This window comes from Ahaetulla prasina, chromosome 8 (genome assembly GCF_028640845.1).
Source record: "Ahaetulla prasina isolate Xishuangbanna chromosome 8, ASM2864084v1, whole genome shotgun sequence".
Lineage (NCBI taxonomy): Eukaryota > Metazoa > Chordata > Lepidosauria > Squamata > Colubridae > Ahaetulla > Ahaetulla prasina.
Genome location: NC_080546.1, coordinates 574,934 through 591,112, shown reverse-complemented (window position 1 = coordinate 591,112; position 16,179 = coordinate 574,934). Strand labels below are relative to the sequence as shown.

General features: G+C 55.3%; 1 protein-coding gene across 9 annotated transcripts in view; it reads right to left on the bottom strand.

Moving 5' to 3' along the window:
* Window positions 1-813: 813 nt before the first annotated feature.
* DCTN1 (dynactin subunit 1) overlaps window positions 814-16,179 on the bottom strand; it is a 56,341-nt gene continuing 40,975 nt past the window's right edge. For 6 of the 9 annotated variants that reach the window (XM_058193844.1, XM_058193841.1, XM_058193843.1 and 3 more), the window contains 26 exons: window positions 15,559-15,579; window positions 13,123-13,314; window positions 12,018-12,215; window positions 11,581-11,785; window positions 10,980-11,058; window positions 10,653-10,812; window positions 10,450-10,554; window positions 10,095-10,286; window positions 9,664-9,780; window positions 8,103-8,255; window positions 7,324-7,484; window positions 7,051-7,219; window positions 6,858-6,926; window positions 6,695-6,757; window positions 6,470-6,619; window positions 6,203-6,364; window positions 5,603-5,734; window positions 5,277-5,405; window positions 5,044-5,186; window positions 3,419-3,588; window positions 2,872-2,886; window positions 2,313-2,446; window positions 1,907-2,096; window positions 1,749-1,825; window positions 1,349-1,438; window positions 814-1,252 (listed from right to left, as the gene is read on the bottom strand). In XM_058193844.1, coding sequence (XP_058049827.1) covers window positions 1,115-1,252; window positions 1,349-1,438; window positions 1,749-1,825; window positions 1,907-2,096; window positions 2,313-2,446; window positions 2,872-2,886; window positions 3,419-3,588; window positions 5,044-5,186; window positions 5,277-5,405; window positions 5,603-5,734; window positions 6,203-6,364; window positions 6,470-6,619; window positions 6,695-6,757; window positions 6,858-6,926; window positions 7,051-7,219; window positions 7,324-7,484; window positions 8,103-8,255; window positions 9,664-9,780; window positions 10,095-10,286; window positions 10,450-10,554; window positions 10,653-10,812; window positions 10,980-11,058; window positions 11,581-11,785; window positions 12,018-12,215; window positions 13,123-13,314; window positions 15,559-15,579 — 3,414 coding nt within the window. In that variant the 3' untranslated portion in view covers window positions 814-1,114. The remainder of the gene's footprint in view (window positions 1,253-1,348; window positions 1,439-1,748; window positions 1,826-1,906; window positions 2,097-2,312; window positions 2,447-2,871; window positions 2,887-3,418; window positions 3,589-5,043; window positions 5,187-5,276; window positions 5,406-5,602; window positions 5,735-6,202; window positions 6,365-6,469; window positions 6,620-6,694; window positions 6,758-6,857; window positions 6,927-7,050; window positions 7,220-7,323; window positions 7,485-8,102; window positions 8,256-9,663; window positions 9,781-10,094; window positions 10,287-10,449; window positions 10,555-10,652; window positions 10,813-10,979; window positions 11,059-11,580; window positions 11,786-12,017; window positions 12,216-13,122; window positions 13,315-15,558; window positions 15,580-16,179) is intronic. The other 3 variants (XM_058193838.1, XM_058193839.1, XM_058193840.1) reach the window with 3 other exon arrangements.

Below are 16,179 nucleotides of genomic sequence, written 5' to 3'. Positions count from 1 at the left end.
TGAGTAAATTTAGGAAATATTTTGTATTAGATATATTTCTGAAGGAGAGGGGAATTGAGAGAGTGATTATGTGTGGGGTGACTAGAGATTATAATTTAGGAATTACTTTGGATTATGATTGTTAGTTTTGATACCTTGCATTTTGTTCTGGGAAGTCGGGGTGGGGGGTAAGGGGGAGGGGAATTGGGGGGTTGAGGGTAGAGGATGGAGTGACGGTTAATGTACAGGGATTACTGAAGATGTGTAAATATAATCAATGTAGGGTCGGGTCTGCCCAGTTACCATTTTAGAACAGTGGGGAGGGAGAAAAAAGGAGAGAGTAGGAGGTAGGAAAGAGGAGAAGAGGAAGGAAGAGGGGTAGAAGAGGGAGAAGGAAGGTGTTAAGGTGGAGGGAGGAGAGGATGTAGATAAGAGAAGGAGAGGAAGGTCTGGAAAGTAGAAGAAGGTAAAGAGTGTTAAAAAGGGGGGTGGTGACTGGGCAAGCCCGACTAATTGTATATAACTGTACATTGGATGAGCTGTTTGATACGATTGTAAAAATAAAACTTTTTTATGGAAAAAAAAACCTACTTGCAAGCCCGCCCTCCCCCCAGCAAAGCCATAAACCGGGCAAGGCCACCCTTGGCCAGGATAATTGCAGCTATGTGCTTTCATGTGCACCAAGACGCTTAACTGAATGAAATGTGGGGGCCACACCCCCAGCAGGGGTAGAGGGCCCAGCTGTGGCCAGGGGGAGGAAGAGCAGCCAAGGGACAGCGAGGGAGGCCTTGGCCTCTGCAATCCAACACCTGAATGAGGAAGCTACAGCTCAGGTGGGGTTCCAGAAAGCTTTATTGATTTATCTCTAGTCCTCCAAGGAAGTCAACATGCAAGAAAGGATCCATTTTGTAGTGCTTGTAGATCCCTGGGCTCTTCCCACCTGGAAACCTGTTTGAGATCCTTAACCAAAACCGCAGAGGAAAAGAAAGGCTGTGAAGGGGCACGGAAGAGCATCTCCTCTCCATGAAAGCCACCCTCTGTGTCACCACAAACACTGACTCCCCCTCCGGGAAGGGGAGCAGTGGTGCCAGGCACGACGGGGAGGGGCAGGGCAGGACAGAGGCAGCCGGCTCTCCTAAGAGATCAGCCGGCTGTGGAGTTTGTGCAGCTGCTCCGGTGTCAGCACCAGCTTGTGCCTCTGCCCGTGGCCCGGCTGGCAGGGGAAGGTCACGCGGCCGACGTAGACGGCGCTGTCCTTCTCCTCCTCTTTGGCCTGGAGGGGAAAGAAGAGCAGGCGGAGGAATGCCAGGAGGCCTGGCAGCAGCTTCCCCACCACCTCCCTTCCTGGCCCCGGGTAGAAGAAGCCCACCTTCAGGAAGGGCACTGAGGGGAACGTGCCAAAGTCCGTAGGGATGCTGGCCCCGGGGCGCTGCAGGATCGTCTCCTTCCTGACTTCATCCTGGAGCAGAGGGGAAGCACAGTGGTCGCTCTGGAGCAGCCTAAGGCCTAAAATGGGGGCCTTCCAAGCTTGGCAATTTTTAAACCTTGTGGTCTTCAACTCCCAGAATTCCTCAGCCAGCTAGGCTGGGATTGAAACCCACAAGACATAAAGTGGCCACATTTGGATGCCTCCGATGTAAAACATTGGGGGGCTTCCCACTGTTTTTGTAGGAGGTCAGAACAGAGTGAGAAGCTGCCCCCCCTGCCCTTCCCCCCCTTGGAAAGAGCTGCACCCTCAGACACAAACAGACACACACACACGGGACTACCTTCAGCTTCTCGATGGCTTCACTGAGGGATGCCAGGCGGGTTGTCTGCTCCAGGAGCTGAGCTGCTGGACTGCCCACTGCAAGAGGACGGGGAGAGCGGTGAAGGAAAGGAGGAAGGCGAGGGACCCCCCGCCATTGCTCCGGGCCCCACGGCGCACCTGCCTTCCGCCGTGTGATGTCTACCACCTGGGCATTGGCACTCATCTGGTAGAGGGTCTCCAGCAGCCGGCTGGTCTTGCGATACAATGAGCTGGAAACCACCTCGTCCCCTTGCCTGTCCTTGGGCAGCGAAAGCTTGGGAACATGCAGGGTGGGCAGCGATGCCAACTCCCTCCTCATCTGGGCGCCCTGAGAAACAAGGTTGGGGCAGGAATGGCTGGGAGCAGCTCAAGGACTCAGCTGCCCCCCCCCCCCAATGTTTCTGAGGCATCTAAAAAACGAGCATTTTGGTTTTTAGATGAATGGGAAGAAGGAGTCCGAGTAAGGTGGGTGGAGAGCGAAGGCTAGGGTCACCCTGGGAAAGCTTTTGCTTCAGGCATCTCAGGGCTACCGGGAGCCGCTCACCTTCAGCCGGTTATTCTCGTTTTTTAGATGCTTGATGGACAGCTGCATGGCCTCGATCTGCTGGAGCAGGAGAGGGGAGTCCTTCACCTGCACGGGGCCAGAGCCCCCGGCCATCACCTGGCTGGCACCCACACCTGCAGGAGACACGAGCAGACAGAGGCGGACGTCAGCAGAGGCAGCCTCCCTGCAGATGCCATCTGGGCCTTGCTGGAAGAGCCTCGGCCAACAACCCCACCTCCCCTGGGAAGTCAGAGACCGGGGGGGGGGACTGGTCCCTCCCAGGCATTCAGGGAATCAAACTTCAGCCTCAGCCGTTATTGGGCACCTGCTTCCTGGGGAGCGTCCCAGAGAGGGGGCTGCCCCCCAGCCCAGTTTTCTCCTATCCCAAGAACAGGTTGTTGGGCTGGGGGAAATGTTGGCAAAGGGGAGGAACGCAGCTAATGAAGTTAAAAGCCCTGGCTGGGGCAGGGGGAAGTTGCTGTTCGGGGCTCCTGACCCCCTAACCCAGAAGCCTCCCCCTCTGCCCTGTCTTGCCCGCCCCTCTCTCAGCACGGTGTACCTCTCTGCTGTTCCTCTGCAGCCAAAGCATGAAAGAGACAAGAAGGAGCAGGATTAGAGAAAAGCCCAGAAATGGCTGCCCCTCGGCTCCCTTCGGCCCCACAAGCAGGAGGGGACACCAGCACCCAGGGGGCAGGGGGGAGCTCCTTTCACAGGCACCAGCCTGTTTTGTGCCCGGAGTGTTTATTGTGCGTAGTGGAGGTAAGGAGTCTGCCCCCTGTCTGGGCATTGTGTGGCATCATTAAGCACAATGAAGCCAGGATTGGTCACAAACGGAGCTCCACCCAGAAAGGTTCAGCAGCCCGAAGCCCAACCCAGGGGCCCATCTGATGCTCCGTGTCCAGCTGGGCTTCGGAGCTTCTGCTGGTGCTGGAGTCTGTTCTCAGGCACCCAGGAAGCCCCTGAAGTGGCACTGCCCTTTCTCCATGCCTCCTGCCCTCCCCCAGACTCATGCCAGGGCCTGAACAAGCAAGTGGCAAACTGAGGCTCCCTGGCCTGAGCGGCTCTGGATCAGGCTGCCCCTCCCCTGCCCCCCACCCCAGACCCACCTCCTGCAATGCTGGAGATGACTGAGGCGATGCCCGAGGTGGGGGGCCCCCCACGCAGGCCCTCGATGGTCCGCTTGGACTGGTTGTTGAGGCGCTGCTTCAGTTCCAGCTTCTCCGACTCCAGTTGGTCAATGTCCGCTTGCAAGGCATCCATCGTCTCCTCAAATTCCCTGTGCGGGAAGGAGACTGGCTGACCTTTGACCCTCTGCCCACCACCCCCTTCTCAGGTCCAACAGAGCTTCGCCCTCAAAACCAGCCGCCTTTTCGGTCTGGCCCAGAACAAGCATCAGAGCATGTTAATAATAATATAGAAAATACTAATGCTCTGATGGTCATTTCAAAAAATCCTTTCTTAGTGAGCACCTAGAAGCCAAGAGGAACACACGTGGCAAATGTCAAGTTTGTAGGCTTTACAGTTCTATATATATAGATTGGTGGAGCCTGCAAAGCAAAGGAGTTGAGGTTCGTGGTCACAGCTCATGCAACTAAGCAGCTGCTGTCCCATTTTGCAGCCTAGCAGCCCCCCACACACACACCCCGGGCATAAATATCTGAACTGAACAGCTCCGGCTGACCAGCTCCTAACTGAAGGATGCAGCCTTTAACTCGGCCTTCCCCGCCAGTCCCGTGCCTGAGGGCATCAACCGAGGGTTTTCTCTTCTGTCAGTCAGCACTGACAGAATTGGGGGGGGGGGCTGTGTTTGACTAGTTGGTAGCAGTCACTACTAACACCTCAGTAAGCAGCAGTTAGCTCACTATTTCCAGAACTTTCCTTCCCTCACCGTTAGACAGCTCGTACCTGCAGAGTGTTGGATGTTTCTCTTTCGGTTTGAGGATTTCTTGGTGAAGTTTATTGGGGGGAGAGGGAGGTGTCTTCTAGGGTACTTTTACTGTTTCCTCCTGGGTGATGGATTGGGGTGACAGGGACAGACCCCCAAATCACCCCTGCCCTGTTTCCCTGCCCCTCAGGCGAATGGGTGGGGGTAGGGTGGAATGTGGGGAGGGGAGAATTGGTGGGGGAAGGCTGAGGATGCAGCCTGAGGGACACGGAGCAGCGTGAGGCACCTGCAGGGCTCAGGGTGCAGCTGGATGGCCAGGTATGAGCCAGCCTTGCAGAGTGGGCTACCCAGACTGGGGGGGCCGTCGTTGTGTATCAGTCGCCCTGCTGCGTAGCAATACGCACACACCCACCCCTGGCCAGCTGCTTGAATTGTTGGCCTGGCTGGCGGCAGCATTCCCCAGACTTGGGAATCCAGGGTCCTCAATCTACAGTCCCTGGGCATGGACTATGGTAACCGGGACACAGCCCACTTTTTTAGAGAAGGTGGTTGGTGTACCGAGCCAGGGGACTCGGAAGGAAGCAGCTTACCTGGATCCATCTCAGGCCAGATTCCTCCCTGGTGACAGTCCCGAGATGGTGGCAATTGTGGGCTCTGATGGGCTTGGGATGCCGGGGGGTGGGATGCGGTGGGGAATCTGGATTGCTGTCAGGTCGACCTCGGTTTCTGACTTTCGGGGTTCCCCCTCCCCCCTTTGGTCTTTTTGGGCAGTTAAGTCCGAAATGCTTCAGTGATGGACCAGTGGCCCCAAGAGCCTTTCTGCTGGGAAGCAGGCCCCTCACTTACTTCTCCTTCTTCTTTAGCAGCGCCTGGGTGTCGCTCAGCTTGCTCTGGATCTTCTCCACCCGCTCATCGGCATCTTTGGAGGCGCTATCCAACTTCTTCTCCAGGAGGCTCAGGCGCACGTTGGCTTCGCTGAGCTCCTCGCCCTGGATGGCAGGGAGGAGAGATGGGTGTGCGGCCAGGGTGCCGAGGCTCCCTGGCACAGGCTGAGGTGGCAGGCGGACTGCCAGACGTACCTTGATTTTAAGAGACTTCTTCAGCTCTTTGATGACGGTCTCTCGATCCTCCAGCTTGAGCCCCAGGCCCTCGGCGTCCGTGATCTCGGCCCGAAGCGCAGCTGCCCGCAGCTCGACCGGAGGAATGGGCTGCAAAAAGAATGAACTGCTGTTCACTCAGGATCCAGCTGCCAATAGTGACCTCCCTCTCTGAGCAATAGAGCAGCTCTTAAGTGGGAAGGCAAACACAGGGAGGCTCTCCGACACTCGATCTCCCGCCTGCTGGCCCGTTCCTAGCGCCAGCCGGGAGCTGCCTGCGAAAGCTCAGCAGCCAGTGTGGGGCTCACCTTGGTCTGGGGCTTGTCTGCATCATATTCGCCCTCCTGCATGGCAGTGGCCATCTTGTTCATGGTGGCGATGAGGATGTTGCAGGACTGGCGCAGGCACTCGTAAGGGCTGATGCCCTGCGCCCCATAGATCTGGGAAGGAATCTCTTGGTCACTGCCTGAAGCAAAACCTCCCAGAAAGTCTGAGAGGAAGGTGCCAGGCCCACTATCCGGGAAGCTTCCGTGGACAACATGCCCTTCCTTATGAGTGCCCCTCTCGTCCCCACTGGCCATGGCAGCAGCAGAAAAGGCATGAACCGAAGTGGCCTTGGCCATCCCACATCACTGACACCGCTGGCAACCTTTCCCCTCGTCTCCTTCCAGATGCGAAAGAAACCCCTCTCTGCCAGATATTCTGCTCAGGATCCCAGGCACAAGCTGACAACCAAGGCCTGCAGCTGTATCTCTGCAAACTGATCGGTTCCAGCCCTGCCCGGAGCACCCAGATCCTATCCCGCTCTTTCCTTTCAGCCTGTGCTGGCTTCAGGTACCTTCACCAGAATGAGTCCGCTGGGGGAGGGAGGGGAAGGAAGGGGCAAACCTGGATCCGCTCCCCCTTACCTGCTCGCTGGCCTTGAAGGCCAGGTCCTCCAGTTTCATGGCCTGCAGGCCCTCATTCTCAGTCAAGGGGGCAATCATCTGAGCCCCTGCGGCCGCCACCTCCTGCAGCACAGCCACGACCCAGGTCAGGTGTTTGCGGCAGTCCAGCAGGGTATCCGAGACCTGGGAGACCGAAGAGCGCAGGGTCAAGTCTCTGCAGATGTGTTCCCTGCCAACAGGGGGGCTTACTCCCACCGGTGGGGTGGGGTGGCTGGGCAGGCCTCCTACCTGTTGTCCAAAGCCCAGGGCTGCAGGGATGCCAGGAGCATCGGTGCCTGGCATGCGCCGCCTGATCTTCTTGCAGAACTGGCGGATGTCGCTGCACGAGGTCTCCAGGTCCTTCAGGAGGATGGCGAAATCGGAGGCCTCCTGTCCGGTCTGCAGAAGGGGAGAGGGGGGTCAGCCGGATTCCGCCGTCCACAGCCTGGCCAGGTGGGTGAGGCCAGCTCTTACCTGGAGGAAGGAGCGAAGCCGGCAGACCTCCACACTCATGCAGTCCAAGGCACTCTGCGTGAACTGCAAGGAAAGACGAGCGTGCTCAGAGCAGGGCAGTGCCACCAGCCAGCCCTCTTCTCTCTGCCCCCAAGGGGGTCAGCAGGAACCTGGGTCCCCTCACCTTGATGTGGTCGGCCAATTGCACCGTGCAGTCCTCAGCCTGGTCAGCCAGGTGGATGCTGTACAGGTGCTGAGAGAGGAAGGAAAGGAAATCTCTGCTGGGCTGCTCTCCCGCACAGCCCAAAGCTGCCAGCCGAGGCTGGATGGGCCTCGCTCTGGCATCGCCCTCCCCCCCCACCCCACGTGGGCTGCACCTGGTAGTACTTGATGGCTTTGGTCAAGGGCTCCACGTTGACGGTCTCGTCCAGCTGGTCCTTGTGCAGCAGCTCAATCAGGAAGTCCAGGGACCTCTCGTGCACACACATCTCCGGATACAATAGGCCCACTTTTCTGTAGACTTCCACACTGCACTTACTCAAGGCCCTAGAAGGTCAAGGCAGGGCAGGGCATCACAGGGGGCCGTTGGCCAAGCCCTGGGCCTCTCAGCCCCCTCCAGACTCCCCAGGCCCAGCCACGCGCCCACTCACTGCTCGTATTTGTGGAGCGTTGCTTGCAGAAGGAGCAGAGAATAGACCAGCCCGGCAGCGAAGCTCAGCTGTTCCCCTGGTGCCCCCCGGAGACCGGCTCGCTCCGCACAGTTCTCACTCAGCTCAAACTTCTCTTGCGCTTGTCTGCTGATCAGCTCAGCCTGTTTCAGAGAGAAAGGGGCCGTTAAGCCTCAGCAGACAGGCCCCCATTTCCACCCTCTGCCCGGGGAAAGGAGGCGAGAGGAGGCCCTGCCTTCCAGAAGCCCCGTCTGCACCTCCAGATCTTGGTGCTGCTGTAGCCAGATTCCTGGGCACTTTGAGAGGAGACGTGATCCAACTCACTCGATCTCTCCCTGTTAAAAGGGCCACCGCCTCTGACTGGCGGTCAGCCCTGAATCACAGCTACAAGAAGTTGCCGGGCATAGTTTACTGCCAGACTATTCATAATATTCTTCTGCCTTACGAAATGTCTATTTTTGCGGGAAAAGTATGAAAATATTCATTTGCCTATTCAAAGCAGGTTAAACCTCACTGGCTGTAATTAAAAAACAAGGTTCTTCCCTAAGCAGAGTTTGAGTTTGATTAAAGACAAGGGTTAAAAGAGAGAAGGCCCACAATCGATTGATTCAAAGCGGAGGATTTTGAGCGTGAATTAGGTTCAGGGTCTCCTCCAGCCACTTACAGGAATGGGGAGCGCTTCAATGAAAAAGATCGCCTATCATGCCACTCAAGCCGGGATCCAAAGGAAGGGAAACCTAGCACCAGGCGCCCTCCCGTACCTTGCCCACCAGCCGGGGAAGCAGCAGTAACACCAGCACACAGTCGTGGTCCCCGCCGTGCCGCAGGAAGCTGTCGGGCAGGAAGGAAGTGAGCAGGGAGACGTGCCGGTTGGCCTGCTGCACCTCCATCTGGCGCAGCTCCATTTCGATAGCCTGCAAGGCAAAAGTGCTCCAGTGGGGCCCAGCCTAGGAGATCCTTGTCAGCCCCCAAGCTCTGGGCCAGCCCCGGGGCCAGCCAGGCTGGCTGTGCCCAGGAGAGGGCCCCCGGCCCCCAGGGGACTGCCTTTTTTTTTGTTTTGTTTACATTTATACCCCGCCCTTCTCCGAAGACTCAGGGCGGCTTACAGTGTATAAGGCAATAGTCTCATTCTATTTGTATATTTTTACAAAGTCAACTTATTGCCCCCCCAACAATCTGGGTGCCTCCTTCAGGCAGCCTCTCCGTTCAAATGCCCTGCATAGGCCTGGGCCTGCTCAGACTCCCTCGCAGCTACAGGGGCCAATGAAAGGGGACTTGCCTCACCCCTCATTTGTAACGGGCTTTTCCCCACAGCAGATCCAGGTAAAGAAATGCCCCGGCAGGTGACTGGAGGGGGCGGGTGGCCGTGAGGCAGGAGAGGCACGGGGAAGGGGACCAGAGCTCAAGGCCAGGAGCAGAACAGGGGCCGCCTTGGCTTGGACTTCATTGATCTGGGCATCCGCGCAGAAAGGGGAAGGAAGTGCAAGCGATGGAGGCCTTGTCAGAAAAGGACACTGGAGGAAAGGAGATGGGACTGGAACCCTGCATTAAGACCCAGCTGCAGGCAGGTAAGTGTGAGGTTTGCAGGGCAGCTACTCGCACTGAAGGCCTGACCTAGGTGGCCAGCAGCTCAGTGGGCACCAGCGAGTTCAGCCCTGAGCTGCGGAGAGCTTCTTTGGTGGAGGACCGGCCCCAGGGGCCTCTGGTGGCTCAACAGAATAAGTTTTTTAATGATTATTTTAATTTGTATATAAATGTTTTATATGCCTGTGAACCGCCCTGAGTCCTTCGGGAGATAGGGCGGTATACAAATATGAATAATAAATAAATAAAATAAATAAACAGACCAATGCAGTCTGTTATTAACACAGCTGCTTGCAATTACTGCAAGTTCAAGTCCCACCAGGCCCAAAGTTGACTCAGCCTTCCATCCTTTATCAGGTAGGTAAAATGAGGACCCAGATTGTTGGGGGCAATGAAAGTTGACTTTGTATATAATATACAAATGGATGAAGACTATTGCTTAACACAATGTAAGCCGCCCTGAGTCTTCGGAGAAGGGTGGGATATAAATTCAAATTAAATAAATAATAATAATTTTAAAAAAAACCGGACACAGAGAAAGGAAGAAGCTGCTTGGATCAGAGCCAAAGGAATTCTGTGACCCACCAGGGTAACAAGTTGAGCCTGGAGCACTTTTTGGGGTGCCTCAGGGCGCCCCCCCCACTCCTATTGACCCTCTTCTGCCTCTCCTGCCCAGCAACTCCTGCGTGAGCTGCCAGGAACAGAAAAGGGCAGCCGCCGAGGCCGAGGCTGTCGTACCTTGGCGTGAGCTTTTGTCTCGGCAAATTTAATCTTGAAATCAAACATTTCGGGCGGCGGCTGCTGCTGCCTCTCCACAGAGGCCTCTTGCTGGCTCATCAGGTCTCGGTTAACGTCCTGCAAGGTGGAAAGGCAGCATCAATGAAGCGGGCCTCCTGCTCTGCTCAGGGCAGAGGCCCCCAGAGGAGGGGCTGCTCCCCCTTGGCTAGAAGACCCCCGATGGGCTGGGCTTAAAGCTGGCATTCAAAGCAGAGAAAGTTCAGTCGTTCTATGTGTGGCCTCCTCAATCTCCTTGTTTGTATGAGCCATTTCAAACTGGGGACTGGGATAATTCAGGCAGCTAATCCTGGCACCTCTTCCCTAGCGCTCTCCCTCACTCCAGCCCACTCCGGGCTGCCCGTCTCTGCAGCCCCCTCTGCAGCCCCTGGCACCTGCAGGTGGGCTGTCAGCTCTCGGTATTTCTTGATAGTCTGCTGGTAGTCAGCCACCGTCTCCTGCGCTGCCTCCACCCGTTTCTCCGACTCGCGAACTCGAGCAGTGGCCATGTCCAGCTGCTCCCGCAGCTCCAGCTCAGTCTCCCGGGCGTTCTCCTGCAGCTCATCATTCATCTCGTTCATGGCTTCCTAAAGGAGGAACGGCCACGAAACAGCGGATAGCGAGGGCGTCCCAAGCAAGGCTCCCCACCCCTTTCGCAAGGGAGACCAAACGCGGGACGCTCTCTCTGGCTGGGACAGTGGAGCCCAGGAGCCCCTCCCTCAAGCCAGGCTCTACCCTGCTTGCTCTCACCAGATCGCCCACTGTCTCACGGAGCTCGCGGACCTTCTCCTCCAGATCAAGGTTCCTCTCGGTCAGCGTCTCCACCATCTCCTCGGCCCCCAGAGCAGCATCCACCTGGGACAGGAGGGTGGGTTAGGGGGCGCAGGAGAACAGCCGCTGCAAGGGGGCCGGAGCTGGCCTGATGGAGAAGCAGGAGCACGTGGCCAACTTGCCTGCTCCTTCAGCTCATCGATGGTCCCCTCGGCTTGCTTCAGCTCCTCCTGCAGCTTGTCCTTCTGTTGACGCAGGGCCTCCAGCTCCGCATTCTTCTTCTCCATGTGCTTCTGAAGCTTCACGTGCTCCTGCTTCTCCGAGGCAGAGAGGTCCCGCATCCTTTCAGGGCAAAGAGGAGCTGGAGTCGCCCCAGGCCAGAGAGGGAAGCAGGTTCACCTCCCACAAAGCCAAAGGAGGGGGGAGCTTCTCCTTGCCCTGACATCTGGGTCCCCCACACAGCCTCTGCGACCTCTCCTGCTGTCCTCGCCATCAGCCGGTGGGCCTACCTCACAAGGGCCTCCTTCAGGCGGCCATTCTGCTCCTCAAGCTGCTTGACGTGGTAACTGGAGGCAGCTCCTTCAGAACCTGCAGGATTGAGAATCACACACAAACACGGGGTTCACAGAGCATGTCAAACGTGGTTGATCAAACAAAAATGTTGTGTTGATGTCTGTCTGTCTGCCTATTTAAATTTCAGAGTCTTGATCGTCTTGGTGTCTGCCGTCACCCTGTCTCCAGCTCTGGAATATTCCTTTTCTAGGATCCAGCGAGGCAGAATCCATAGATTTGTGCAAAGTGTTCATGATTTTGGAATTTTCTTTTGAATCCCTGGGTATCTTTATCAAGCGCTCTTCTCCTGTGACCCTTCCACCCCTCCCTAGCTGGGCCCAGGAGATCCGGAGCCCCCAGGCCACAGCAGCTGCCTTCATTGCCAAGGGCATTCTAGATGCTTCCAGGTGGCTCCAGAAGCCCCCTCCCCAAAGGCCAATTTGGGGAAAGGAGCTCCTGGAGGCTGCAGCCGAGAGAAGCCAGCCATCCCCAAGGGTGGTGCAGGGGCCAGGCAGTAGCTCTGCCTTCAAGTCCCCACACATGTTGCTGGGGGCTCACCCTTTTCTTCGATCTCATGCTTCAGGATCTCCAGATCCATGGTGAGATCCTCCACCTTCTCCTTCAAGGAATCCACCTCCTGCTGCAGAGACTCCGCCCGCTCCTCGGCCATCTCCTTGTCCAGGGTCGCCATCTCGATGGCGTCGGCCGTGTCGGCCATCTCCTCCATGTAGCGCTCTTTGGCCTCCAGGGCCTCTTTAGCTTCCTGCAGGGGCCGGGAGGAAGCAGTCGGGGCTTGCGATCAGGTTGACGCCCTGGGGCCCGATCCCTGACTAGCAGCTGTCAATCAGGCCAATGCAGTTGTGGGAAACCCTGTCTCTGAGGTGGGGAGAGATGTGGGCTGCCAAGCAAAAGGATGGACGGACAGCAGATCCTAACGCAGGTCCGTCAACGGGAAAGTCTGGCGTTCCCCCCCCCCCCGAAGCTGAGCAGCTCACCTTCTTGGCCTCCTTCAGGCGCTTCTGGAGCTCCACCTGCTGCTCCTGCATTTTGCTCTTCCATTCCTGGACCTGCTCCAGCTGGATCTTGTACTTCTCCAGCTCCTTCAGCTTGGCCTTGTCTTCGTTCCGCTTCATCTTGAGGGTCTCCAGCTTCTCCTCCAGGTCTCGCACCTGCCCTCGCAGAGACTCCTCCTCCTGCCAGACAGAGAGAGACCCTTGGGAGGAAGGGCTCCCACCCCCACCCCCTCTACAACCACCCACCACAGTGCCAGACTCTTGTCCAATTCCTGCTTTTAGGGAGGAGAGGGATCTTTTCTCAAATGAAACAAATGTCACGTGTGTGTAATAAAAATACTTTCATTTCAGCCGGGCCTCCCCAAGTATAATGATACATTTCTTTTTGGAGAATGCCATTCTGCCTCCTGAACTGCCATCCTGTCACATGATCAATGGACCCACCAAATCACACAACCACCTTTCGTCGCAAGTGACACGTGATTCTTTTTCACCAGCAAAGCAGTCAGTGTCCTTCCTGGCTATTGGTTGCGGTTAATGCCTACTTTGGTGTGGACTATGTACTCCGGGGGGGAGCGGGGGGGGGGGAGAGTGCTGCCAGCCTTTCTACTTCCAGGACCCTCAGAGGTGCCAATGCTGGGATTTAGGGATTCTGTGGGAAGGTTCCATCCTAACTGGAGGAGCCTTGGATTTCACAGCAAGATAGTCTGTAGGAAAAGGCCACAGAGGCTGTAACTCCATGGGGACAGACCCTCTTCCTTCCACCCTTTGGCCACACACAAGACGTGGGTCTCTTGAGGCTGCTACCTGGGGCCTGGCTTGGCTTGACCTTAGGAAAGAGGGCTGGTTCCTGTAATGCTGAGCCCCAGTTCAGGCCCTTGGCATCGCCTGCCCCTTGCAAGTGCCTGACTGCAGAGGAAGGGGGGCAGGAAGCAGACCTTCCACATCCAGGGTCTGGCCACCCTCACCAGCAATACCCAAAACCTGCACCCAGGGGATCTGGAGGTTGCAGCCTGTCCCAGGTTCCCAAGACGCCGCTTGCAAATGTGCAATTGGACACACACACGCACCCCTCCCCCCACCTTACCTTTGTTGGCGATAGGATTGCTGGAGGAGCCACTGGGGATGCCAGAGCCGGGACGGGCACCATGGGGGCAGCCAAGGGGGTCTGTGCGGGAGTGCTTGGTTCACTGCTGCTCATTTCCCCGGCCGAGGCCGAGGCCGAGCCAGAGAGCCCCGCAGTGCTGCTGGATGTGGCCGAACTGCCGGTTCGGGTAGGCTGCAAGAAAGAGGTGAGAAGAGCATTTTCACTGAAAGAGATGTGCCAGGCTGGGCATCTGCCTCGGCCTTTGTAAGTGGCACCATGTAGACGCAGAACCATTCAGGGCTTCTGGAAGAAATGCCAAGGAACTGAGGAGTCCAGCTATCTGCAAAAGCCAAAACTTTGAAATTTTACAGCTGGCCGCTCAAAGGGAGGCAGCAGAGTAGCTTGCAGAAAGACCGGTGTGGCCACATGGGAGGGGGGTGCTGGCAAAATGCCTATGATTTCCAAAGACGGCTCCTCTCCCCTGCTTCGAAACAGCACCTCGCCCAGACTGTCAGGGATGCTCTGGGGGGCAGGAGGGTCCTGCTTCATGCTTTGGGGCATCTCCCTCTTCCATAGTTTTTGGCGGAGCAAAATCCACCAAGGTGGCCTTAAACTGGGCCTTCAGGTTGGTTCTTCTGCGGAACCGGCTCAGAGCTCTCATCTCCGTTGGCCCTGCCCCCATCAAATCGAGTATAGCAGGAAAAAATTATAAAATATAGGGAGAATAATTATATCAGCTGTATTACATAAGAGCATAAACACTAAATCAAAAGTCACCGGTCCCTTCGGTGTCTTTACTAATGACTTTGAGGAAAAGATGGAAGGAATACTTATCAAATCTGCAGACGACAAACTGGGTGGGACAGTTAACACCAAAAAAAGAATAAGGTTTAAAATTGGTCTTCAAGGTTATAAAAATAGACTGAATATAATGGAAAGAAACAGAGACTTGAGCAAAAAGAACCCAAGGCCCAGAAGGAGGGGAGCAGCTGGAACGAAAATAGTCCTGGGGAAGAAGCAAAGCAAGGATCGTTGCCTGCAAATTGGATTATGAGGCCATGGTAGGACAAGATTGCCACGAAAGAAAAAAAAGGGGGGGAAGGCAAACACAAAACGTTAGGCTGTCTTTTCCAAACTGGGGGAATTAAATGGTTCCAACTTTAAATGAAAAGTTGGAGGTGACACTTGACCTCAAGTAGGTCACCTCCAGATCAGGGCCTCACCCTGCGCATGTAGAGAAAGTGGAAGAGGGCCAGGGAGACAGAAACCAGGTCCTAGAAAGAGGTTCTGGACGTCTTTGGCCCTGAGAAAAGATGTGACAGGACTCCTGGGGAGGGGAGGGGAGGGGAGGGGAGGGGAGTTTCCAAAGGAGGAGGGAGTCTTCCCTCACAGGCCCCAGTGGGAGGTTAGGACACAACCGGGAGGGACTGGAGAAGCTGGGCTCTTGTCCCCGAGGAGGGTGGAGCGCAGCAGAGACAGCCGGTTCCTGCAGCAAACCGGCGCTGGACTCTGCTCAACTATCCGATTTGGAGGTGATTGATTTTCCTCCTTTTCCTTCAAACCATATCCAATTTCCCTCTAGAAGTCTCCCTCATCTCCACTGCAGAGAAAAAGCCTCCTGACCCACAGATGCTGCCCAGGATGCCATCTGAGGAGAGAGGCAGGATTAAGACTGATCTGAAAGAAGATTAAAAATCACAAAAATTTGTAGGTCCAATGAAGCATTTTTTCATGTCATTCTTGTCGACGACAAGAATGACATGAAAAAATGCTTCATTGGACGTACAAATCATCTCGACTGATGTCTGAATAATTAAAAGGGATATATGAACAACAAATCAAAAGAGAGACCTGGACAATATTCCCATATTGGATTTACAGAAGAGGCTTGTTAAAGCTTTGAACAACTTTGTGAGAAGAGACAAGGAAGAAATGAAAAGAAACCAACTTCTAGGACATTATTTGAAGGGATTGGAGATCCAGGTTGTTAGAAGTAAAAGGAAGGAATATAAAGTTGGCTTATTTGATCAAGGTTAATGGTGAAATAAACCATCCAAACCAATAATAATCCGAGGGACGTGGGCAGTTAAGAAATAGGAAATATAAATAAATAAATAAACATAGATACATGGTTATCTTTCTATGTCCTAAAAGGACATTTGCTGGTTAAGATTGAAACAGGATTTTAGGGATTTATTTACAGATGAGATATGGGAAGAGATCACTTGTTGTATTTTAAAAGACAGCAGTTAAGTTACTTCATACTTGTCATGAAGGGGGAAGTAATTTGTTTTCTTTTTCTTTACTATGTTCTTATAGTTTTTTTTCTTTCTAGTTTTTCTGCACTTTCAGTTTTTCTTTTTATTCTTTTAAGCTTGTACAAAATTACTATTTAAAAAAAAGATGATCACAAGGGCGCCCCCCCCCCCTTCTCACCTTGGGCCTCCTCGTTGTGGTCTGGAGGCCGGCAGGAGCAGAAAGCAGAGGAGGAGAGACAGTCACACAGGGAGACGGGAACAGAGACACACAGATGGCGGCAGCAGCAGTGGCAGAAGGGGGAAGTAGAGTGAGGGGACGACAAGAGAGACAGGAGCGAGATTAGTGCGCATAGCATCAGCCCACAAACCTCTGCACTGGGCCCTCTCTATGCCCTGCAGGAGGACACCAGCAGGCCACCCATCTAGGGCTCCCGATCCCCCAGAAGCCCCAGCAGCAGGCATGAAATGCTGCCTTGGCAGGCTCAGGACTAGGTCAGGAAATCTGCATCAGATGGTGGCGTGTTTGCTGAAGGCAGCCTGCTCTCTAGGGGAAGAGGCAGAAAGGCAGGCCTGACCCACTGCCTCTCCCCAAGACCAGCTCTGACATGTCGGCTCCTCGGATACCCAGCAACCCTGGAGTGGTTGCTGCCAACAAGGCCCTGGGTGCAAAAATGGGGTTGGTCTCTTCCGCCTGGCCTGCGGAGGTCTGGGCTTGCCGGGCTCTCAAGAGCATGGGGTCCAAGGACTGACTGGACCTCTGCTGACCACCCAGGACCAGAGGTCAAGCACATTCTTCCAG